The following is a 25,089-nucleotide window of genomic DNA, read 5'->3' on the forward strand; positions in this document are numbered from 1 at the left end:
TTAGTTAGTTATGTTAGTCAAGTGAATCTGTCTGGACCCTCTGAGGTCCTTCTCTGGGTGCCCACACCCAAACAGGCTCAGAGGGTGGCAACAAAGGCTGTGGCCCTTCCTCATGTCGAATGCAGTCCTGAGTGAGGCCTCCCTGCTGCCAACAATGACAGGTTAAGACTTTCTGTGCCCGGATAAGACTCTTCTCTTCTTCCACACATTTGATGCACATCAATGCTTAATGTTAGCCTAATTCCACATTGTTGATGATCTTTTTGTCTGTATATTTTCTGTGAAGGCTGGTGTTGCTTTATGTTTAATACATTGACCTCTTGTTAAAAATTTGATGGCCTTTGTTTTTCACAATTTTTTAATGTGTTTAAACTTGATTGTAAGTTGACTAAAGACCTGAAGGTTGGGGGGGGGCAAACCAGAATAACTTTTTTGGAGGGGGTTCCAGGGTTTTTTCTTCTTCATTATTTTGGCTTTGTTCCCCCACCCCACTACTCCCGGGCCTTTACATCTCTACTAGAGATTGACTTGTGTTAGGCAACCAACCAATCTTAATTATTTGATTAGCAGTTAAAGTGTGCCCCTATTTCTCTTCCAGTTCCTCCTTGCAGTACAGCGCAGAGTTGAACATGGCTTTGAAATCTGAAGGAAATAAGGGGACTTTTGCTTTGAGCCAAAGACAGAAAATCTTTCTTTTTTCCACCTAGTCCAATGGCCCATCTAGTCCAGCATCCTGTTCTCACAGTGGCCGCCCTAAAGCCCCTGGGAAGCCTGTGTGCTGGGTTCAAGTGCAACACCATTTTCCCCTCCTGCAATTCCCAGAAACTAGGATGCAGAGGCCTAATGCCGCTGACAGTGGAGGTAGACCTAGAACATGGGTAGGCAAACTAAGGCCCGGGGGCTGGATCCGGCCCAATCGCCTCCTCAGTCTGGCCCATGGATGTTCTGAGAATCAGCATGTTTTTACATGAGTAGAATGTGCCCTTTTATTTAAAACGCACCTCTGCGTTTTTTGTGGTTCCTGCCTGGTGTTTTTACCTGAGTAGAATGTGTTATTTTATTTGAAAAGGTTATTTGTAGGGCATAGGAATTTGTTCATATTTTTTTTCAAAATATAGTCCGCCCCCCCCAAGGTCTGAGGGACAGTGGACTGGCCCCCTGCTGAAAAAGTTTGCTGACCCCTGACCTAGAAGCTTCTGATCTTTTCCCTCATACCGTATGGTACTCAGAACAATTCTATGATAAGTAACGTAAGTTGGAAGCTGGAATGGAGTTTATTCAGCAGCCAGCCCCCTTGGCTGAGCCATAGGCACCCTGTCTCAAGTGCAATGAGGAGGAACCCATGTGACTGTATTCTGCTGAAGGCATCGGTACTGTCGATATTAAAGGGAGAAGCTTAAGATGCCCGATGGAATCCTGCATTTAGGTGACGCCAAGGTAGCCAGGTTTGGGAAAGTGTCAATTGGCTGCTAATTATCAGCCACCCAAACCGCTGTCAAGGCTGCAGAGGCTTCTCGTAAAAGGGGCTGCAGATTTTTCTTTGGGACCCTCAGTGTTACTCCATTAACTACAGTTAAGAATGTTACTCTTGTGTTGGGAGCAGTTTTTCGACTCCTGGTCCAGCTGGGCTCTCCGGGCTTCCACTGGTATATTGTATTCCCCACCAGCACGTGGATTCTTCTCTGCCACTGCACCGCACAAGGTGGCAAGACCAGGATAGGAAGTTCTGGGATGGCAACGTCGTAGCTCACAGTGCCATCCTTGCTGAGGAAGAAACACTTGTGGGTGCCAGAGATCAGGGCCCTGATTACCGTGCCGGGTGTCTCGCGCCGGCTGCTCTCCTCAACAAGCCCGCCGATGACGAAGATCCCATTGTCCATGGTCACAGCTGTGGATTTGTAGCACTGAAAAGCCAGAGGCACCTGATTCCACACGTCGGAACCTGTTTCATAAATCAGAATGCCCCTGTGAGCAAGGCCGCTTGCCCTTGTGTGAGAGAACCCTCCAATCAGGTAGAGCTTGTTTTTCAATGTGGCAGAGGCAAAATGACTCACTGCAAATGGCAAGTTGGCAATGGGAGACCAGGACTTCTGCACTAGGTCAAAGCTTTCTGCAGAATCAAGCACACTTCGGCCACTCCGACCCCCCAAAGCATACAGCTTCTGCTTACATGCTAGGAAGCCATGTTCTCGCCGAGGGGTGGACATGGATGGCAGCTGCATCCACTGGCCGGTAAGAGCATCAAACTCGTGCAGATTGCCTAAGATGGAGCCATTAAGCCTTTGTCCCCCAGAGACATAGAGCTTGTGCCCCACAGACAAGAAGCCAGAGGAATCTAGATACATCAGGGGTGGTATCTCCTCCCAGCTTTCTGTCTGCAGGCTGAATCCCAGGAAGTGAGTTTTCAGACGTTCAACTACGCCTCCCTGCATGTTGCTTACAAAAAGGCCCAAGCTCACAATCCAGTCATCGTACATGCCGTGCCTGAGACCCCCGCTCTTCCGCAACCTCCCTTCTCCGTCCAGCTGCTCCCACTGCAGGTGAGCATGTCCATATTCTTCGATTATGTCCTTCTGGACTACCGTGATCTCCTCGGATGTAAGAAGTGGGAGGCGGACTTGTTTCAGCAGCTTCTTGATCAGTGAGAGATGCTCGGCTGGTTGAGACCTCACCCAGCGCTGCACAGCATGGTAGACGATCAGCTCAGAAGACACCAGGAGTTTGTCTGAGGAGACAATGCTGATCACCGTGCTGGGATCCAAGCCTGGAAAGGCCTCGTGTTGAGAAAGAGGTTCAAAGTTAATGGTGATGTGGCGTGTGGCCACACGAAGCAACGCTTGGTGGTTGTGAGCATATGCCAAAGCATAAATCCCCAGGCAGCTGTCCATAGAAATGCTGTCAGCAAGGAATCTGGTGAGAGAAAGAAATTAAATATGGATCAGTGGGGAACTGCAGGGGAATTTCACTCTCCAGATGGTGAAAGAGACAGCTTTTCGCGCTCAGCAGCAAAGGGACTGGCATGCCCACTGGCATTCTGACCTGTTATCCCACCGCCAGAGACCAACACATGCCGGTTAAAATAAGTTTGCCAAGGTGTCTGAAAAACATTCATTTTTTATATTTTGCTGGCAACCCGCTCAAAAGCAAGATGCTTCAAGTGGAGCTAGAATTGTTTGTTGCATCTTTTCTCCAGGCTCAGGAGGAAAGGGATCACTTTAAAGGATGGGGAAAATGCATTGGAAGGTAACAGGTCAGGACTTTGGAGGAGGAAAGCTGAAACAAGCCACAGTAAGGGAAATGTCGGACACCTGAATGAATGGAACAAAATGGGATAGCCAGAGGGAATGAGTTGTGGATATGGAGAAATGGTGCAGCCAAAATATATGTGATTTGCAATAGTAATTGTGAGCTACAAATAAGCCCTTCCATGTTAAATAGCACTTGTGTCAGTGTGAAGTTTGGAGTATAGGCAATAGGAAGGATCTGCATGCATCCCATCTTTCATTTTTCCTGATCTCTCTTTCCTCCAGGAAAATTCCCTCAGTTACAAAGTGAAATTAATTTAAAGGCAGTAATTGTGGAACTCCAACTGTCCCATAGCAGTTTACTTGCTGCTGAGGGCCCAGTTGAACATTACAACAAGGCGCTCAGCTGTTAGTAAACTGCTGTGGGACAGCTGGAGTTCACCAATTATTGTCTTTAAATTAATTTCATTTTGGTTAATGGGTAATGTGGTGGAATTTTTGGAGATTGATATCCTCTGTGAACCCCCCAGAATTACGACAGCACTGTGTGAACCAGTAAATTTTCCATTCTTGTTTAGCTTGCCAGCCAATACGTCTGTGTTGTCTGGGGCCCAAGTGAACACAGTCCTTGATTTCTTTGACAAACTAGGCAAAGGTCAAGGTACAGATGTCTGTCATTTTAATGAATGAAAACTCAAACTCGCTTTTGACATAAGCTCAGACAACTTACATTTCCCCAGACGCTGGTGCTGGGTTCCTCCCCAATGCCACTGCTTGCTGCTGCAAGAAGCAGCAGCAGCCACTGCACTGGGCACTATTTCCCACCCCAAGCAATGCTTTAGACCTAGTGTCATTCAAGGGCATTGTCTGTGTTTATATTCAGGTCATTGTGGGGCAGGGGAGAAATAATAGCTGCCTCCCCCCAAAGAAAGTTGGGAATATTCAGTGAAAAGCCTCAGATATATTATCAGAAAAATGTCTTGTGAGAAATTTCAGCTCAACTCTAGATTGTGCCTCCATACTGTATCTCTTAAGGCTTCCACCCACTGACCCAAGGATCCCCAGTCCCAGCCAGTGGCGTAGCGTGGGTTGTCAGCACCCGGGACAAGGCAAGTAATTTGCGCCCCCTAACCCGTGGATTTGCGCCCCCTAACCCGTGGATTTGCGCCCCCTAACCCGTGGATTTGCCCTAACCCCAGATGTTGCGCCCGGTGCGGCCCGCCCCCCCTGCACCCCCCACGCTACGCCAGCTCCAAAACAGGATCTGTTTACCTGCCAATAATCTCCTGCAGTGGGCGGATGACAAGCCTATTGGCAGCTGTGAAGAGATCCTGAGCAGTCTCTGGTGTAAGCAACAACTCTCCAGTGTAGAGATAATCTAGAATTCTTTGAAGAACAGAAGAGGCCATGTCTTCGAACACAACTTGCCTTTCCCAGCATTCTCTAAAGGGCCTGGTGAACATGGCCCGGAAGTAAGGGCTGAATGCGGCCAACACTGCCCTACAAAGAGAGGCAGCAAAGCAACTACGTCAATAAAAAAAAAGTCAGCCTTATGTTATGTATAAAAATGCTAAGCTTCTGGGGTTACATGATCCTTCAAAACAGGAATATATTTCTGCCACTCAGGATAAAACAATTCTAAGGACACGCATGTTCACTATCTCAGTCATCCCTTACTTGGGAAAATTCCTCTTCTTCCATGTACTGCTGCTGCGCTCAGTTGATTTGCTCTCTGTGCTTTCATTCCTGTAGCAGGTTTGCTAGTCCAGCTGTTAAAGACACAGAACCTTCATCCCCTTAAAAAAGAGTCAGCAGCCTGTAAGCAGGCCAGTATCAGCCCATGTGATGGCCACTGCCAGAACGGCTCAAGACATTTTGTCACCTGAGGCGAACTACAAAATTGCCGGCCCCCCCAGGGAAGAAAGGGTGATGTGAAGTTGTACATCAAGAACAGGGTGTGAATAAAGGCCACTGCAGAGGTGGCATGGGGAGGGCTGTCAGGGAGGCAGCAGATCTAGCCTCCAAGGAGCGTGCTGCAGCCGTGAATGATCCCTTTCTTGGAGGCCAGATCTGCTGCCCCTGTGGATCCTGCTGCCTGAGGCAGTTGTCTCACTTTGCCTTATGGGTGATCCGGCCCTGGGCACTGTAAGGCCTAGTCTGCACAAGCAGCAGAATGGACTGTATCACTTCAAACTGCAGGTGGCCAATTACATTTTGGGAAGTTTCCTTCATAAACTATATGCATAATTAGCATGGCAAGAATGGTTCTAGAATCCTGGTGTACAAAATTTAATTTGCAGGAGAGCAAACCCCTCCCCCAATACACACCAAATCTTTCCCCCATTTAGATACTTTCAGAAATCCATTTTATTTTATTTTATTGGATCTGAAGGAAATAGCGCTCTCCCAGTTGTCTGCAACAAATGGTACTCAATGTCTCTGAAGGTGAAGGTTTGATTTAGTTATCACGGCCAATGACCATTGAAACCTCCATGAATTTGCCCGATCTGGTGACCCTCATCAGACTGGATGACAATGAAATCCATAAATCAGTTGTGTGTTGTGTTAAAAAAGTACTTTGTTTTGTCTGTCCTGAATCTCCTACCAAACACTTTAATTGGGAGACTGACACTCCCACAATTCTAGAGGAGGGGAACAGATTTTCTATCCACTTCCTCTACACCTTACATAATTCAATAAATCTTTATAAATCTAAATGATAAACCTTAATTTGTATAAACCTCTCCATGAATGGGATTTCTGCTAATCTTCCCTCATTCCCACCCCATTAAATGAGCACCTATCAGACGTGAATTGCAAATGTAAGCTTTTAGAGGCATATGACTAGCACAAGAACCTGAGCCATTGGCTTATTTGGAATGGCAGTGATCTGGCAGGATGCATTGTGACAAAGATTATTACACTCTTGTGTCAGAGGCTGTGTTGCTCCCATAGAGCTGGAGCATCTCAGTGCTGATGTTCATACTCTGCACTTGCCTAGGCAATTTCACCTCCCTAGGCAAAGCATCTGCTTTGCTGGCTATGGATAACATGAGCTGCTTCATCAGGCCAATAGTCACTAGCAGGCTGGAGACCAGCAAAATCCAGGAACTCACCTGTGACAGGAGAAAATCCTTCCTTCGGCCATCAGGGTGGCATCACAGAGCTGGTGGGCCTCATAGAGCTGTTTTAAGCCTGTGAGGAAGGGGAGGCAAAACCAAGTTGGTGTGTTAGATCCTGACCAGAAACAAGAAGGGCAACAAGAGGTAGACCTATCCAACTGGTCGTGTAAGACAAGCACAGAGAATTGGGGGGTTGATGTTGAACCTCCTGTTTCTAGCAATGCTTCTGGTTTAAGAGCATATGAAGGCACTATTCTGGTCATGTTCAGTTATGGAAATTTCTTAGTCCTGCTAGAAACTCGTTGGGTTCTGTTTCAGCTCTGTTTTGCTACGATGAAGGGTCATCGATACGATACGGAGCTGAACATCTACATTCAAGACATAAATCCAGGCATTTGTCAAGGGAAGATAAGGGGGGGAAGTAGACTGTGTATTTCTATATTCTGCAGTAAACTTACCCTGAATTGTGTAACATCCCAAAGAGGTAGAACTCAAGCTTATGTCATCCATTCCACTGCTATCCTGTTCCTTTTTGGTATCCATAATCCATCGGCAGGTTCAAGAATCTCCAGAAAGAAGGACTCCTCCGAGACTCACCAACCAGTCATTTCTAGGGAAGAAGAGAGAGCCTCCAATTGGCAATGAGATGTTGGGAGCTAGAATACTCATGGGAGTTAGCCTCATGGGAGTTAGAATACTGATGATGTGGAGCTCCAGGACATACCACCATCAGGCCAAAGATACTCTGCTGTCCTGAAACCCATTGTTATATAATACACTGGAAACCTGGAGGACTTTAAAAAACAAACAAAAAAACTGTAGTCTCATGTTGCAGTTCTGAATTACATGGCCATGTCCATAATCACTTTGGGGTACTCTCATTTTCCTACTCATATTGAAATACTGCCCCTCAATGAGGCCAAACTTAGATTCACAAAATGTTTAGGGGTATATGTCCCCCCCTCCAGAAAAAAGCACTGCCTAATCCTATCCCTCTTTTTCAGATCTCCATTGATTGTGTAGTGTCTTCTCCTCACAGGTACTTAGGAATAATGTTCCCTGGATCAGGTACTTAGGAATAATGTTTTCCTTCTTTGCTACCTCTTGAATAGTCAACCTTCCCCTGGCCTTGAGCTTAAGAGAGGGGGGAGAGCATAACTCAGTGGCAGAGCACATGCTTGGCATGCCAAATGTCCAGTGTCAATCCCCAGCGTCTCCATTTAAAAATTAAAATGGGAAGCAGGCAGTGGGAAAGATTCCTTCCTGAAACCCTAGACAGCTGTAGCTAGTCTGAGCAGACAATACCGAGCTAGGTGGACAAATAGTATAAGACAGACTTCTATGTTCTATGAAAGATGGAGTATCTGTTGCCCTGGAACACTTCAATGACTTACAGCAAGGGTGGGGAACCAGGGGCCCTTTAGGTGTTGCTGGATTACAGCTTCCCTCTCACGCTGGCTAGGACTGATGGGAAGTGGAGTCCAACAACATCCGGAGGGCTACTGGTTCCACACCACTGAGAGATTCCCGTATCCTGTATCTTCCTAACCCTTTTGTTCCCAAATGATGCTCACAAGGGTCTCCAGTCCATCTGGTTGCTACCAAGAACTGGTTTCGAGATGGTGCCTGTACCTGAGACAGGGATTAGTTGGTTGAGAACCACTTTGGGTTATTATAGGGCCTGGAACAAATCCTGGTGGAGAAGCAGTCCCAAAAAACCTGGAAGAAATGCAATCCCAGTGCTACTCAACATGGGTCTCAGCACATAGTATGAGGTGGTTTCACATATAAAGAAGAGGGCTGTTGTTCTGGTTTTGGTTGCTGGCCATTTGGTGAAACCCAGATATTTAGGCCATTGTGCCAGAAGTGTGAATTGCAGAGCACAAGAACAACTCTAAATCCCTAAGTATAGCCAGACCACCCATTATGACTACAAGCCTTGACACAGACAGGCAGCAGCCAATGAGCTGTTAATCTTTTACCATTCCCATTTCTTATTTGCATATGGGAGACCAACAAGGCATATTTTAAAAGCCATTGGCTGGGCTGGTAGGTGCAGAGGAAATAATTTCTTCTTTCAAAAGTTTTACCTTTACAAGTGGAGGTCAGATTTTTAAAAGTCAAAGAAATCATGCAGCTGCTGCGTTCTGAAAGAAGAAACATTTGATAGCTGCAGAGCTCAGAGATGATGTACTAATAGCCACATGATGGGTCAGTTGCCATCCAGTGGAGTACCTGAGGGTGGGTTGCCAAGCTGTTAACAATGGACATTGGAAACAAAAAGAGCTAATGGGTGGGTGGCTTTTTAAAAGGAGTGGGGCAAATGGGTGGCTTCTATGCTGAGTCAAAATTCTTTGAGGATGGCCCTGCGTTAAGGGACTCATCCTTTTAAATATGGAGTATCTACTTATTGTACCAGCCAGTGGCGTAGCGTGGGTTGTCAGCACCTGGGGCAAGGCAAGTAATTTGCGCCCCCTAACCCGTGGATTTGCGCCCCCTAACCCTAACCCCCAGATGTTGCGCCCGGTGCGGCTGGCCCCCCCTGCACCCCCCACGCTACGCCACTGGTACCAGCAACCTTAGATTGCAGCCTCCAGCTACTTACACTTGCAATGGGTAAGCATAGGCAGGTGTGTACATAAAGCTGTATCCCCTACTGTAGGGGACAAGATACCTTGGTACTTTAGGGCTCACCTGGAGGCCACTGTGACACACCATACGGAAACGTTTGTTGGCATCTGTGTCTGTATTGGGAGACAATGGAGGAGTGCGCCTATGGAAGGTTACAGCGCCTGTTGTGGCTATAGAGACCAATACAGGAGAGAGATGCTTTATTGCAGTTGGGCAGACGAAGGCATACCACGGTGCTGTTGCAGGTGTACCAAGGTGTTTCTTCTTTCTGTGCTCCTCCCAGCAATCATTCCTCCTCTGGTCACTGCTACGGTCTGTCTTCAGGCGCTGCAGTCTGCAAGGGATTCCCACACGGTGGGGTTGATGTTGCCAGCCTTCACGTCACATTTGCAGACATCTTCGTAATGCAGAGCTGGTCTGCCAATGGGCCTGGTGAGTAGGAAATTGCCCAACTGTATGTCCGCAATGGGAGTTTTGTTCAGATTAGTGTTGTCTGCTCTGCTTGTCTCCATTTAATGCTATTTATTCACTTTTATTATTATTTATCAAATTTATATACCACCCTATACCCGGAGGTCTCCTGTTACTGTTGATCATTTAATTAACTTCTATTAGATTTTTTTTAGGGACGCAGGTGGCTCTGTGGGCCACAGAGCCTAGGACTTGCCAATCAGAAGGTTGGCGGTTCGAATCCCCGCGACGGGGTGAGCTGCCGTTGCTCGGTCCCTGCTCCTGCCAACCTAGCAGTTCGAAAGCACACCAGTGCAAGTAGATAAATATGTACCACTCTGGCGGGAAGGTAAATGGCATTTCCATGCACTGCTCTGGTTCGCCAGAAGTGGCTTAGTCATGCTGGCCACATGACCTGGAAGCTGTACGCCGGCTCCCTCGGCCAATAAAGCGAGATGAGCGCCGCAACCCCAGAGTCGTCCACGACTGGACCTAATGGTCAGGGGTCCCTTTACCTTTATTTAGATTTTTTAATATAAAGCACTGCCTCATGCCACTGGCCCCTCTGGTAGGCAAGATGAAGTTCCCTCGTGTCACAGAAAAAATATCCTTACTGGCATTTAGGGGGTTAAATCTAACTAAAACATTGCACTCTATTATGTGGTAGCCGCTCAAAATGCTTCTATGTAGCTAAGTCACATGGGTTGTAATAATATTTATTTACCATATGGACAGTTCCAAAGCACATGGGGCAACTCTGCGCCATCAGCCCCTTGGAACAGGCAGTGTTGGTTTTAAGACCATCCACACAAAGTCAGGGTCATCCACGTAGTAAGAGGATTTCAAACATTACAGTCCCTACCTGGAATGCTGTCATGTGAATTAGGAATGGGCACAGCATCTTTGCATTATCCGCACAGGTGATGGCATATAATTATTGTATTATTGCCATCATGTTGTAACAAGGGGGAATTTCAGGTTTGAGCACATTAGCTTGGAGCGCATCCCATGTACATTATGTCAAATGCTGCAGCCCAAAACACTTAGTCTTCACCTGGAATAAGCCATGCGGTAGATTTAGAAATTCAGTTTTTAATTGCAGTCAGCTTTCCTGATCTTCCTGCTGGTGGTTGGCATCTCGTTAAAAAATGCCACCCAGCAGTGTGCAGGCTTGGTGTCAAAGACTGTGTGCACGTCCCCATCTGGCTCCATAATTACTACCTTCACATCAGCAGAGGAATGTTAATAGGTAATATGTAAACACAAAATCTTTTATGTTTACCTAGTAAACATCTGGATGGAGAGCTTTGGATAATCTCCGATTGGGCTAGAAAAACAAGGGTGGAACAGAATCGTGGAGAATGAAAGCAGGAGGACACCAGCAGAGCTCTGCATGGGGGAAGGACTGGAGCGGCAAGGAGAAGGAGGCTTCTGAACAACTTTAGGGGCCAGCAGAACTCGAATAAAATAAGTCTATGGCTATATTAGCAGCACATCAGAGGAACTCAAGTGTCCTTCTGCATCTTGTTTGTTTCCCGGTTTGCAAACCTATCCTGCGGGGTGCAGGGGGAGAGAAACCTTAGTCTCAGGAGCCCCATGTGGCCCTTCAGACCTTTCCTATTGGCCCTCTAGACTCTCCCTAGGTTGGGTGGAGGATGGGCTGTGTGAGCGTATGTACGAGGTAGTCTACTGTAAAAGGCATATTTGCTCCACCCAGTTTTGTCTCTGGCTTTGCCCACCATTTTCATGTGGCTGCCCATCAAAGTTAGTCGACATGACTAGCTTAGGTTCATGAATTTCAATGGGTCTATTCTGAGTATGACATAGTGGAATACAACCCATTAGGTTGGACCGAGGCTTAGCCATGCTTAGAGTTACTAAAAGAAAGGGATCATTTAAGTCCCATTGATTTCAATAGGTCTACTCTAAGCATGACTATGTCTGGGTTTATTATCACACGAATAATCATCATTGTGGTAGGAAATAAATTTATAAGTCCCCCCCTTTCCTTTTAATGTTTCTTTTTCCTTTTCTTTTAATGTGTACACATATTTTGCTTTTTTGTATTTAATGTGCTTTTCATTTTAATGTTTCATTGCTTTTTATTATTTGAGTTCTCTTTTGTAGGGGGGCGTTCCTCCTACGCTGCAGTTTGGAAATACAAAATGCAGTCGAACAAACAAATATTTGATTTTCATCAGTAGTGGGAGCTCCCTTGTTCTACATTTCAACATGCCCATAAGAAACAATATCTCCAAGTTCAGGTAAGTAAATACTTTTCTTTTTTTAAAGAAATAAAAATACAGACTTGGTGACAAAAAGCAGTATATAAACACATTGGGTTGGGTGGGTTTCAACTAAGTTGTTGCATGTGTGGAATGAGGTCCACTTGTGCACCGTTCCCCCCTCTCCCCCTCATGCCCCCTAAAGCTGCTCTGAATTGTTGATGACATCCATCTGTCTTGAAAGACAGTGGGCTGCTCTGAAGGGTTGAAGGAAACTGAAGAAGAAGAAGAAAAAGAAGAAGAGGAGGAGGAGGAGAAGTTTGGATTTGATATCCCGCTTTATCACTACCCTAAGGAGTCTGAGTCTCAAAGCGGCTAACATTCTCCTTTCCCTTCCTCCCCCACAACAAACACTCTGTGAGGTGAGTGGGGCTGAGAGACTTCAAGAAGTGTGACTAGCCCAAGGTCACCTAGCAGCTGCATGTGGAGGAGTGGAGACGCAAACCCGGTTCACCAGATTACGAGACTACCTCTCTTAACCACTACACCACACAGATTTATGGGGAGAGGAAAGGGAGGGAAAGTCTTGTTGCATGATTACACCTTGTTCCTCATGCTCGTACCTCCCTGCTTAGCACTACAGTGAATTCTACCCAATAAATATTATAGTAATAAAATAAATAGCAATCCTAAAGTTTCCATGTGGGGATCTGCATTTGATCTAGTTTTTCTTTCTACACACCTAAAGGTGAAACAGCACTATAATATTTGCAGTGTTTGATAAATCCCTGCCAGTCACAACTGTATTTAGTTTGCATTGGGAGAGGTCTGAATTACAGAAAATGTCAGAATTATAAATGTCTCTGCAAAATACCAAATGGCTCCAGTAATTCCAATTACGTGCCCAAGTCAGGTCAACCTTGGCATCATCTCTAGGAAGAGATGCTCAGTTTTGGCAAACTTTAAATACGAAACCTGACAGATCAAAATAAATAAATCAATAAATAAACCAGCCATCTCTTCTGCTAGATTCTGCATTTATTTCTTCAGAGCTGATAAATTTAAGGCAAAAAGAAAAAGAAAAAAGAAAAAGGGAAAGCTGAATGCTCAATAGCTTCATGAGACTAATTATGATAAACAGCCCCATCGCAGTTAATATCCGGCCATTAATTCCCAGATGGAGCTGTGGAAAATGTCAGGATTGGAAATGTCAGCTCTTTAAGAGGACCTGGCAGCCACTGAAGTGGGGACTGAAGCCTCAGCCTGATATTAGGAAGGGAAGGACAGAGGCACAATTCAGGACAGAGGCAATAAATGGGAGCTGTGCAACTAAGCAGCATCTTCCCACTGGGGTATATGTATCTATTCGCTTTAAAACGGTGCATACGCTCCATTTCTCCTAAGAACAGAATCCATAGTGGCTAGTCACATAATATTAAAACATAATAAAATAACCAATAACATTTTTAATTAAATGTTATTTTTAAAAAAATTCCCACTACCACAATTTAAAAAGCAGCCCGGAAAACATTTAATGTAACATGAGGAGCCCCCAGTGGCACAATGGGTCAGTGCATCTAATAATAATAATAATAATAATAATAATAATAATAATAATAATAATAATAATTTATTATTTGTACCCCGCCCATCTGGCTGGGTTTCCCCAGCCACTCTGGGCGGCTTCCAACAAAGATGAAAAATACACTAAAATGTCACATATTAAAAACTTCCCTGAACAGGGCTGCCTTCAGATGTCTTCTGAATATCAGGTAGATGTTTATCGCTTTGACATCTGATGGGAGGGCGTTCCACAGGGCGGGCGCCACTCCCGAGAAGGCCCTCTGCCTGGTTCCCTGTAACTTGGCCTCTCGCAGTGAGGGAACCGCCAGAAGGCCCTCGGAGCTGGACCTCAGTGTCCGGGCAGAACGATGGGGGAGGAGAGGATCCTTCAGATATACTGGACCGAGGCCGTTTAGGGCTTTAAAGGTCAGCACCAACACTTTGAATTGTGCTCGGAAATGTACTGGGAGCCAATGTAGGTCTTTCAAGACCGGTGTTATATGGTCTCGGCGGCTGCTCCCAGTCACCAGTCTAGCTGCCGCATTCTGGATTAGTTGTAGTTTCCGGGTCACCTTCAAAGGTAGCCCCACGTAGAGCGCATTGCAGTAGTCCAAGCGGGAGATAACCAGAGCATGTACCACTCTGGTGAGACAGTCTGCAGGCAGATAGGGTCTCAACCTATGTACCAGATGGAGCTGGTAAACAGCTGCCCTGGATACAGATTTGACCTGTGCCTCCATGGACAGCTGTGAGTCCAAAATGACTCCCAGACTGCGCACCTGGTCCTTCAGGGGCACAGTTACCCCATTCAGGACCAGGGAATCCTCCACACCTGCCCGCCTCCTGTCCCCAAAAAACAGTACTTCTGTTTTGTCAGGATTCAACCTCAATCTGTTAGCCGCCATCCATCCTCCAACCGCTTCCAGACACTCACACAGGACCTTCACTGGTTCTGATTTAAAAGAGAGGTTGAGCTGGGTATCATCTGCATACTGATGAACACCCAGCCCAAACCTCCTGATGATCTCTCCCAGTGGCTGCCTGTAAATGTTGAAAAGCATGGGGGAGAGGACAGAACCCTGAGGCACCCCACAAGTGAGAGCCCAGGGGTCTGAACACTCATCCCCCACCACCACTTTCTGAACACGGCCCAGGAGGAAGGAGCGGAACCACTGTATGACAGTGCCCCCAGCTCCCAGCCCCTCAAGACGGTCCAGAAGGATGTTATGGTTGATGGTATCAAACACCGCTGAGAGATCCAGCAGAACTAGGAAACAGCTCTCACCTTTGTCCCTAGCCCGCCGGAGATCATCAACCAGTGCGACCAAGGCAGTTTCAGTCCCATGATGAGGCCTGAATCCCGACTGGAAGGGATCCAAATGGTTCACTTCTTCCAGGCGTGCCTGGAGTTGTTCAGCAACCACTCGCTCAATCACCTTGCCCAAGAATGGAAGATTTGAGACTGGGCGATAATTGGCCATCATGGCCACATCTAAAGATGGTTTTTTAAGAAGTGGTTTAATAACCGCCTCTTTCAGCGGGTCTGGGAAGGCTCCCTCACGGAGGGAAGCATTCACCACCCCACGAAGCCCATCGCCCAGTCCTTCCCGGCTAGCTTTCATAAGCCAGGATGGGCAAGGATCCAGGAGACAGGTGGTTGGCTTCACTCGTCCAAGCAGCCTGTCCACATCCTCGGAGGTAACAGATTGGAATTGATCCCACACAACTTGACGAGACAGGACTCTAGCACTCTCCCGCCCTGGCCCTGCTCCCACAGTGGAGTCTACTTCTTCCCGAATCTGAGCGATTTTATCTGCAAAAAACTTTGCAAAATAATTGCAGGAGATCATGTGGCCCGTACTGGGCCCCGATGTCGCAGGTGGTTCCGCTAAATTGTGAACCACCTGAAAAAGTCTCCTGCTGCTGTTATCCGCAGATGCAATAGAGGCGGCGAAGAAAGTCTTCTTTGCCGTCGCTATCGCCACTTGGTAGGCTCGACGTTGAGCTCTAACCTGTGTCCGGTCAGATTCGGAATGAGTTATCCGCCACCGGTGCTCTAGCCGTCTCAACGATTGTTTCATTGCCCTCAGATCCGTGGAAAACCACGGGGCTCTCCGGGCTCCATGCAATCGGAGAGGGCGCTTCAGAGCCAAACAGTCAATAGCCCTGGTTAACTCCACATTCCAGCGGGCCACCAGGGAATCAGCTGAAAGGCCATCAACATGGGATAAAGCATCCCCTACCACTCTCTGGAAACCATTTGGATCCTTTAAGTGGCGGGGGCAGACCATCCGAATCAGTCCCACCTTCCTGCAGAGGGGATGGGTCGCAGAGAAGTCCAGTTGCACCAGGAAGTGATCTGACCATGGCACTTCTTTCGTTTCGCTTTTACTTAGTGTCAGATCACCAACATCCATAGAGGTAAACACCAGGTCCAAGGCATGTCCGCGGCTATGGGTTGGGCCAGACTTATTCAGGGACAGCCCCATGGAGGCCATGCTTTCCACGAAGTCCCGAGCGGCCCCTTGTAAGGTCGTGTCGGCATGGATGTTAAAATCCCCTAGGACAACCAAACTAGGTGTCTCCAGGAGAACATCTGCCACGACCTGAAGCAGCTCGGGCAGGGAATCCTTGGTGCAGCAGGGAGGAGGAGCTGCAGAGGATCTGGCTGTTAACTGGAGGTTTGGTGGTTCGAACCCACCTAGGGACGGATGTGGTCAGGATTCCTACATTGCAGTGATCCTTTCCAACTCTACAACTCTATAATTCGATGATTTAAAACACTAATAAAGGCAGAGTGAGAACACTGCAACAAATGAAAATCCCTCCAAAGAGGAAAGTATGCAAGTGAACAGGACGGGCTTGCCTGATGCTCAAAAGTTAACAATGCAGGTGACATGTGGATCTCTTTTTGGGATGGAGTTCTGTTGCCAGAGTACGATAGAAATGACTCTCTCCCCTTTTGGCACTTGTCTGATGTCTGCAGGTAGAGTCACTGGAGGAGAGGCAGTGATGACCGTCTCAAACGTTGGGTGCTCTCATGTGGGACAAGGTTCTTCTTGACCGAGTGTCAGGCCTTGGTCAACCTCCAAGACAAGCTGTAGATGGAGGCTCTGGTTATGGTATCCCCCTCTGAATGAAGGGGATCTGTACGGCTCTTCAGTGGGACATGTTACAAGGAACCAGGTTTGGAGCAACCATGATATAGAGCTAGCTCCTCAGGTCACCTGGGCTGGCTGAACTGATGAACCCCTGAGTGGCTGGGGAAACCCAGCCAGATGGGTGGGGTATAAGTAATAAAAGTGTTGTTGTTGTTGCTGCTGCTGCTGTTACTACTACTACTACTACTACTACTACTACTACTACTTTACCATCTCTGGCCAATGTATGGGTGGTGCTCCAGCACAGAAAAGGTTGGACCAGTGGTGGCTCCTTTAGGTTGTGTGCTAGCTTGGTGTTGTAGAGAGCAAGTCAGCTGGGCCTGTTCCCTGAGTCCCCCTGTTTGACCCTGGTGGTACCTTACATTAGTGCTTGAAAGGTCCAATGGAGTAGGCAGTGCTTGCTGGCAGCTAATCCAGTGTACAGTGGTACCTCGGGTTATGAACAGTCCTGCTTACGAACGCTTCAGGTTACAAACTCCACAAACCCAGAAGTAGATGTTCCGGGTTGCGAACTTTGCCCCAGGATACGAACGCAATCCGCTTCCGGGGCCACGGGAGGCCTATGTAGGGAATGCGCGCCTTGGGTTAAGAGTGCTTCGAGTTAAGAACGGACTTCTGGAACAAATTAAGTTTGAACCTGAGGTACCACTGTAATGGGCCTGGGTAGCAAAATGCTGTTTTCTGAAGGATTGAAATGCCTAGGCCTCAATCAGTCAGTGTCGCTGACTCAGAAAAGCAATCAGGACTGGCCTAGTGTGAGCTTTTGTTCTGTGGATATTTGAAAGGTCGAAAGGGAACCTTTCCTCTCCATATCCTCCTGCTGATTGCATGGAAATCAGATGTCAGAAAGGTGAGTGAGGATTTGTGTTGAGGTACACTGATTATGTTATGCCTAAGGAAAGCATCAAAGCGGGACGACCAGTTTTTGATGGCGTTTGGGCAGAATACTTCTGATCTGCCTAGTGTCGCTCCCTCACAAAGAGAAGCAGATTCTGTTTACAGAAACAGCTCTTGCTCTCTGAAAGCACTGTGAGAGACAGAAAAGCAACAGGAGCAAGAAATGAGAGAAGCTGCACATGAGCAGTGTTCTCCTTTCTACATGATCCTTAAAGATACAAGATCCCCTTTGAAGGTGCAGGATCCACATACATCAAAGGGAGAATTTCTGCCATGTGAAGCTTTTATTGCTACAGTGGAACTACCAAGAGGGCCCTCAAGAGGGTCTGTAGGGAAGGAAGTGAGCTTCCGGGTATTTTCGGCTTGAGTCATTCAGGGCTTTAAACACTAATGTGAGCGTCTTGAATGGGCCCCAGAAACAAACTGGCAGCCAGCACAGCTCTGTCTAAAATGAGTTATATGGGATCTAAATGGAACCCCAGCCAGTAATCTGGCTGCTGCATTTTGGATTAATTGAAGTTTCTAAGTCATCTTGAAGGGCAGCTCCACAAAGCAATAATCCAATCTGGAAGTTACCAGAGCATGGAGTACAGTGGCCAAGCCATTCCTATCCAAAAGGGGCCACAGCTGGCAGACCAGCTGGAAAAGGGCATTGCTAACCACCAAGGCCACCTGAGCCTCTAGTGACAGTGTTGAATCCAGCTGGGTGGTGAACAGGATGAAGATTTGAGTATCCCTCCTTCTGCCTGCCACTTCTCTGCTTCAAACTGTGCCCTCCTCACATCACTATTTGGATGTTTGGTGATGAGCTGGGTTCCTAAACCTGGATTTCCTCAAGATGTATTCTCAGACAATCAGAGGGATTAGGCATGATGAGGGAATAAATCAGCGCTCGGGAATCCAGCAGCAAGGCAGGCACAGAAACACACAAGATGCAGACAGGAAACACACGGAGAAGCATCAGATGCAGAGGCAACAGTCCTGGACCTTCAGCGCATTACATTTCCCTTTAGCTGAACAGTTCAAGCAAGAGAGCTAGAGTCAAAGAACAAGAAGTTAACAAGAGATAATCACCCTTCATTGCTTGCACCTTGCCCAGTTCCTTGTTAGAACCCGGAGGTTCCTGCCGCAAATCCACCTGATGCCTGAGCTTCTGCTTGGGGTGGATTAGCAGGTGTTCTGATGTTTTGACTGACGAGCTTGGCAATTCAGGAAGCAGGTATCTTTGTTTATTGGTGTGCAGTTGGTGGCAGGTATCACAATTGTACACAGGCACCTCAGATGGACACCTCATCAAACAAAATGCATGATTTGACAAGGGTGGGAGTTGACCTGCTTCTTCCCAGTCATCGAGTTGAGAGGGACTCATTTGATTCATCCCCTCTCTCAGTGCAGGACTTGCAATACAGGATTCAGCCACAGCAGGGGTAGGAAACCAGTGGTCCTCCAGAAGTTGTTGGACTACAACTCCCACCGTTTCTATCCACTGGCCATGCTGGCTGAGGCTGATGTGAGTTGGAGTCCAACAATGCTTTGAGGACCATGGGTTCCCCACTCCCAAATTACAGCATCTCTGGCAGCTGAGCATCCAGCCTGTTTCAATGCCATCCAGCAAATGAGGGCCTACCATCTCTTCCTGCTGCAGTCAGTTCCTCTGTCACACAGCTTTTGCGCTTAGGAAAAACTCCCTAACATGCCGATCACTCCTGCACCTGGAAATGGTCTGTGGCAGCCGTTGCAGTTCTCTGGCACCCTCTATTGTGCCTTTATTTAGGCATGGCTTATGGGGGGTATGGAGGGTGAGAAAAGCTCTAACAGTATGTCCTCGGACATCTGTCAAATGGAAAGAGGCACACTTGTTCTATGGGAGTGTAGCTCCTCATAGTGGGGGAGAAAGCAAGTGATGTGAACAAGCCAATTCCATGGTGGTTGCTGGTAAACTAAATCAAAGCCCTTGGGCAGGCTTTGCTTTAAACTGCGCACGGCTCTGTTGTTGTTATTGTTTAGTCGTTTAGTCGTGTCCGACTCTTCGTGACCCCATGGACCAGAGCACGCCAGGCACTCCTGTCTTCATGCATGGCTCTACCATATATTTATTTGTTGATTTACTGATAGGACAGGCTTCTTTAGTGTTTTTCAGCATATCATTTTTTTAAAAAAGTTACTGAGCCCTGACCATTTTTGTAGTAAAGTTTTCAGCAACAGCATTTAGGGAGGATTCAAGAGAAAGAAAGAAAGAAAGAAAGAAAGAAAGAAAGAAAGAAAGAAAGACCACATGTCGCTAGTAAATAGGATCATTTTGGAGGACGAGCTCTAGTGTTAGGCATGCAAAGGAAGAATAGTCTCCTGCTGGTTCAGCATTTCCTGTTGGTTGGGAAACAGGTAGCAACCAAGGACAGGGCTTATTCACCACATGCAGTCTCTACGATGTGCCCTCAGCTGAATCCATGCTGGTCTCCTGCTTGATTTTTTTTCTGTGCAACAGAAAAGAACCAGAGCAGGGATAACTCAGGGCCCGTTGCCTGGATAGTTGGATAGTTGGCAGAAAGTTCCTTCCCATGACTCATCATACTTTTTCAGAGAATTCATTCAAAACTTCCAGTTTTGCTCTAAAGTGACATGCCAGGAACTAGAGGACAGTTACCACTGCAGTGTCATCTTCTCTTCCACAGTGCAGGAGGAGGGAATGTCAGGCCGCTTAAAACACAACAAGGTCACCTTCCAACACATACTGCATTCCAAGTTCCATTTAGATGTTGCTGTACACACCAGAGGTAGGGCAGGGATCCAATGCACATGACCTGTTTGGTTTCTGCAATGCTCCCAAACTACTATTCATGAAGGTGTCACCTAAACATGTGCAATGACTGTCTCAAATGGACACACCTCAAGTTAACTGTGAAACGAATGTGACCTAAGCTTTCAATTCAGATTGAAGCTGGTTTGAGGGGGAAACACACCAAACAGCAGTATTTCTGAAGAAATCACGGGATAGCACTGCATTGTGGATAATGGTGGGTGTACAGGTAAAGGTAAAGGGACCCCTGACCATTAGGTTCAGTCGTGGATAACTCTGGGGTTGCGGCACTCATCTCGCTTTACTGGCCGAGGGAGCCTAACGTTTGTCCACAGACAGTTTTTCCGGGTCATGTGGCCAGCATGACTAAGCCACTTCTGTCAAAACCAGCGCAGCGCATGGAAACACTGTTTACCTTCCATCTGGAGCAGTACCTATTTATCTACTTGCACTTCGTGCTTTCGAACTGCTAGGTTGGCAGGAGCAGGGACCGAGCGGGTGTACATGCATCCAAAAGCCAGTTTCAGGTTGATGTGGACTATGTAGGGAGAGTGTTGATAGCTCACAAGTCAAGCACCAGCACATAAATCCATAAAACCCATGTTTAAAAATAAGCAGTAATTACCAGCAGGCTTATAATCTATGCTAGGGGCTAGGGCTAGGAGACCAGGGTTCAAATCCCCGCTTGGCCATAAAACTCATTGGGTGACCTTGGACTAGACACTTACCTCTCAACCTGATCTACCTCACAGGGTAGTTGTGGGGATTAAGTAAGGAGGATGGAGAACTACCTATGCCACCTTGAGGTGCTTGGAGAGAAAAGTTGTGATATAAATGCATATAAACAAACAAACAAACAAACAAACAAACAAACAAACAAATAAATAAATAAATAAATAAATAAATAAATGTGGACCACAACTCCCATCAGCCCTAGCCAGCATGGTTGAGGGTCAGATATGATGGGAGTTGTGTTCCAGAACACCTGGTGGGCACCACGTTGTCTATGTCTGATCTAAGGGATCTGGGAAATGGAAGGCAAAACGTTGATGCAAATCAAGTGGGGAAAAGAAGCATGGCCTTGTTGCTTCCCTCTCCCATGTCACAGCCAACTATACAGGTTACCTAGCCCTGATGTCATGATTTCAGCTAGAGAAAGATGATTTTTAATTAGAAGGAACACAGCGTAACGTCTATAAATAGCTTCCTCTTGCTACCCACAAAACACTAGACTATTTTTATAATGCCACATTTTGAAATATGATTAAGTGATTTGTCAGATATATTTTAAGGCTGTTGCCATAACATGTGATATTTACTCCAGATCGACACAACATCATGTGGCTAAGGAGGTGGGTGTAGCGACAGAAATGGAAGGCTACTCAACAGCCCAGGCGATCACACACACCTCTGCAGAGAGAATCATTGGTGGGACCTAAAATGTCAGCCTTCCCGTTTGGTACAGCTTCACTCCTACTACATCAGTATAAATGGAGACACAAGACCATGACAATGTTACCCAGAATGTCAGCATGTACATTTTAAAGCACGTGGAATTAGATGGTAAACAGCCAATTTCTATTTGATCTTCTTTCTGCAGCTTTTGAGAATCTTTGAAAGCTCTTCTGTATTTTCAGTGATATTTTGGATGGGGGTTGATAAAACACCTATATGGGGTGGGGGTGGGGGGTTCCCTATTCATGCGATATCAAACTCCCCTGTTCTGTCAGCGCAAGGATCTCCAGTTGTGCAGCTGTGTGTGCCCACGTTCCTCTTCAAATCTGTTCCAGAGAGTTGAGGGAACCCTAAGAGCAGATTTAGGTAAGATGCATGTGAGGAGAGGGGGGACATTCTGTTGTGCAAATGGAAATCCTTGCATTGACAGAATGAGGGAGCTAGCCCCATTTGGTCACAAAATCTGGGCTAAATGCTACACAGAAATACTGAGGTATTACATCACTTCCAAATGCATGTAATCTGAAATTTCTAAATTGTGCAGGTTGCATACAAAATTTCATTTTCTAAGCTTTTACTTTTTTTGTATCCTTGTATTTCATCTTTGTATTTATGGTAAAATCAAATTCGATTCTTTTAACGTTGCTGTATAAATATGGCAAATGCATTTTTGGCACTATAGCTATTTTTGTTGTTGTTTAGTCATTTAGTCATGTCCGACTCTTCGTGACCCCATGGACCAGAGCACGCCAGGCACTCCTGTCTTATAGCTATTATAGCTATTAGGCTGGCTACAAGGGGGAGGGAAATACAGTATATTATTTATTTTATCTTTTTTTACTGTGACTTTTGTATTGTTTTAGAGCTCTGACCAGGGCCAGATTTAGGTTTGATGAGGCTCTAAGCTACTGAAGGTAATGGGGCCCTTTATATGTCCAGTTGTCCTTTGTCAACAACAAATTGTCGCCGTTTTTTGTGTTGAATATATGCTATATGGTAATTTATGAACCTAATAGGTATCTAAAGCCATTTGCACATAGCAAAATATGTACTTTATCAAAGTAACTGTTGAACTTATCTTATATTTTGGAAATGTACATCCAGGTTTTTTCTTCCTTTAATTTTTCTGGGGAACCCCAAGAGAATGGGGCCCTAAGCTAAAGCTTGTTTAGCTTATACGTAAATCCAGCACTGGCTCTGACAGTGGAGGAGGAATGGGCTCCAAGGGTGGAAGGACAGTCTTCTCTGCTTGCAAACCTGTTTTCCTACCTAATATCCTATGGCTCCTTGGACTCAAGGATTGGGCCTAGAAAGGCCTTGCCTATTGGTTGCTCCTTGCTTCATCTCAGACAACAGAAGCATTTGGAGAAGGGCCTCTTAATGCACATACAGGTTCCTGTGTAGGCATGTTGAACTTTGAAAGTTAAAATTAACACTTTGAATTGTACTGTGAGGTGAAGTTACTGGGAACTATCTGTATCTTACCTTTCTCACACCTGGCATCACATACAATGTAAGGTGTGGGGAATGTGGCCGTGCTTTGGGGGAAATGGCCTCATGGGTCAAAATTGGAGCCATGCTGGCCCTAATTTGGCCCATGGCCAGACGTCCCCTACCCCTGGGTCATGACCCACAATGGTGCCATTATTAGACTATTAATTCGGAATAAACTACAGTGGTGCCTCGCAAGACGAAATTAATTCGTTCCGCGAGTCTTTTTGTCTTGCGATGTTTTTCGTCTTGCGAAGCACGGTCCGTCGCAACTGCGCCTCTTCAAGCGGCTTTAAGAAAAAAGCGAACAAACTCGCAAGACGTTTTCGTCTTGCGAAGCAAGCCCATAGGGAAAATCGTCTAGCGAAGCAACGCAAAAACCGAAAAACCCTTTCGTCTTGCGCATTTTTCGTTTTGCGAGGCATTTGTCTTGCGGGGCACCACTGTATTTTAAGACTCTCATTTAGTAGAATTACATGGCTAGTAATGAAGGGGGAAACCCAGTCCCTTTTGGAGAAAAATAACGAATAGCCACAGCCTGTTGGTACTTGTGGATCTTTTCAGGGTCCACTTGAGGCTCATGTCTTGTGGGACATTACGTTTCAGATCTCTGTAAAGGCTGAAGGGTATGGAGACCGAATCAAATGCGCCGACACTTATTTGCCTGTCAATCACAAAACTGTCTGGTCTGCCATGGCTCAGTAGCTTCTTGAACTCCCTGCTAGTTAAACTTCTATGCTTTAATCTTCTGACTCACTGAAGCATTTTGTCTCAAGCCTTGAAACACACAGTAAAAATTAGATGAGATGAACCACAAAGACAGAGAAGGCTTGCTGTGAATTCAGGCTTTGAAGGGCCTTGGAATAAATCACCTAGGTTTTCCACAGGGAATATACTCAGCTGGGGTTCATCTTACCATCCTTTACTACCTTTCAGGAGGGGAATCTATTTCAGGTTGCATTGAAAGTGAAAGAATTACAGAAAGTAAAGGCATCGCGCATTCTCTTATACGTTATGCTCTTGCTAAGTAGAAAGAAATGCCTGCGGGATTCATAGGGAACGTTCAGGTCAACCGTTCAGCTCGGAAAGTTTCAGGCACTAGGTAAAACTTATCTGACACTGGGGAGCTAATCACAACATTAGTGTGCGCTAAACAGTGACCCTGAGTCCTTGGAAGGATGCTTGCCTACACCAAGCTTTTGCACTCCTGATCTCAGGTGCAGCTTCCCTTTCACTGTAGGAAAGCTGGATATTTTCTTCTTTGCTAGTTTCGCTAAGACAAGCACTTCACTTTCTGATTCATGGCCGCTGAGGGAGGCCCCAGAAGAAGATGGTCATTGCCTGTGGTTCATTGGGTAATCTCCACTGCCCCCTTGTGGCCAAGCTGCTGGCCCCTGTTTATCAGCATATCAAAACTATTTACAGTATTTACTAATACTAGTTGGCGGCCGACCGTGGGATTCAGAAGCTATTCATTAACAAACACTGCCATGCCTAGGTTAAAATCACAAAGGACTCAGATTTGTTTTATTTCTTAATTATTATTATTTTCCAATTTGCATCAGTTGATACTGAAGCTGAACCTTTAGACACATTTTGGGTTGTATAACAAAGGCAAACAGTATTATTATTATCTTTAAAGAGCAAAACAAAAGGGACATGTGCAGAGCAATCCTGTGTTGGTTTTTTCAGACACAAATTATGCATACCATAGGATTTTCCATTTTTATATATGGATACTACATTCCCAATCCACTTTGTCCAACCTTCAAAGCATAGCTCATGGAGATGTTTAATTTATTTTATTGATGATGTGAAAGCGCTTAGAAATATTTTATAGGAAGCGATTCAAAATTGGAATTAAACAAACAAATGTCATAACAACGCTGCCATCCTGTACATGACACTCACATAGAAGTCCAATTAAATTCAGTGGGGTTTACTTTAGAGTAGGGATGTATAGAATTGTGCCTAAAGCCTTTTGTGGCTTGGGGCAAGGTGGAAGGTATTACAGTATTACCATTACTGTTAGTACAGTGGTACCTTGGTTTA

The 25,089-nt window shown here is 46.1% G+C and overlaps 1 protein-coding gene and 1 long non-coding RNA gene across 9 annotated transcripts; one reads left to right on the plus strand and one right to left on the minus strand.

Annotated features, from left to right (window-relative positions):
* Positions 1-1,251: 1,251 nt before the first annotated feature.
* Positions 1,252-9,246, minus strand: LOC310757754 (kelch repeat and BTB domain-containing protein 12-like). 5 transcript variants are annotated; one of them, XM_083603408.1, is made up of 5 exons: positions 9,228-9,246; positions 6,826-6,977; positions 6,362-6,440; positions 4,518-4,745; positions 1,252-2,910 (listed from the first exon to the last, which is right to left on the minus strand). In XM_083603408.1, the coding sequence occupies exons 2-5, from the start codon at positions 6,908-6,910 to the stop codon at positions 1,470-1,472; spliced, it is 1,833 nt and encodes a 610-aa protein (XP_083459534.1). In that variant the 5' UTR covers positions 6,911-6,977; positions 9,228-9,246; the 3' UTR covers positions 1,252-1,469. The 5 variants fall into 5 exon arrangements, with proteins under 5 accessions (XP_083459534.1, XP_083459533.1, XP_083459531.1 ...); XM_083603407.1 differs by lacking the exon at positions 9,228-9,246 and adding an exon at positions 8,458-8,569; XM_083603405.1 differs by lacking the exon at positions 9,228-9,246 and adding an exon at positions 7,942-8,329.
* On the plus strand, positions 5,757-21,682 carry LOC310757860. 4 transcript variants are annotated; one of them, XR_014545502.1, is made up of 6 exons: positions 5,757-6,414; positions 6,924-7,239; positions 7,372-7,406; positions 10,735-11,712; positions 16,223-16,422; positions 21,416-21,682. It is a non-coding gene; the product is annotated as an uncharacterized lncRNA (long non-coding RNA). The 4 variants fall into 4 exon arrangements; XR_014545504.1 differs by lacking the exon at positions 21,416-21,682 and adding an exon at positions 9,282-9,430 and having other exon boundaries at positions 10,735-13,240; positions 15,890-19,983; XR_014545503.1 differs by lacking the exon at positions 16,223-16,422.
* The last annotated feature ends 3,407 nt before the right edge of the window (positions 21,683-25,089 follow it).

Source organism: Podarcis filfolensis (assembly GCF_964270895.1).
Source record: "Podarcis filfolensis genome assembly, chromosome: 2".
NCBI lineage: Eukaryota > Metazoa > Chordata > Lepidosauria > Squamata > Lacertidae > Podarcis > Podarcis filfolensis.

What these genes read in the sequence shown, in the direction of transcription:
- LOC310757754 (XM_083603408.1), bottom strand. Translation starts at nt 6,910, where the DNA reads ATGGATACCAAAAAGGAACAGGATAGCAGTGGAATGGATGACATAAGC. An exon ending in GGGATGTTACACAATTCAGG is followed by an intron (nt 6,441 to 6,825) that starts GTAAGTTTACTG and finishes CCTTCCTCACAG; the next exon opens with GCTTAAAACAGCTCTATGAG. An exon ending in CTGCAGGAGATTATTGGCAG is followed by an intron (nt 2,911 to 4,517) that starts GTAAACAGATCC and finishes TTCTCTCACCAG; the next exon opens with ATTCCTTGCTGACAGCATTT.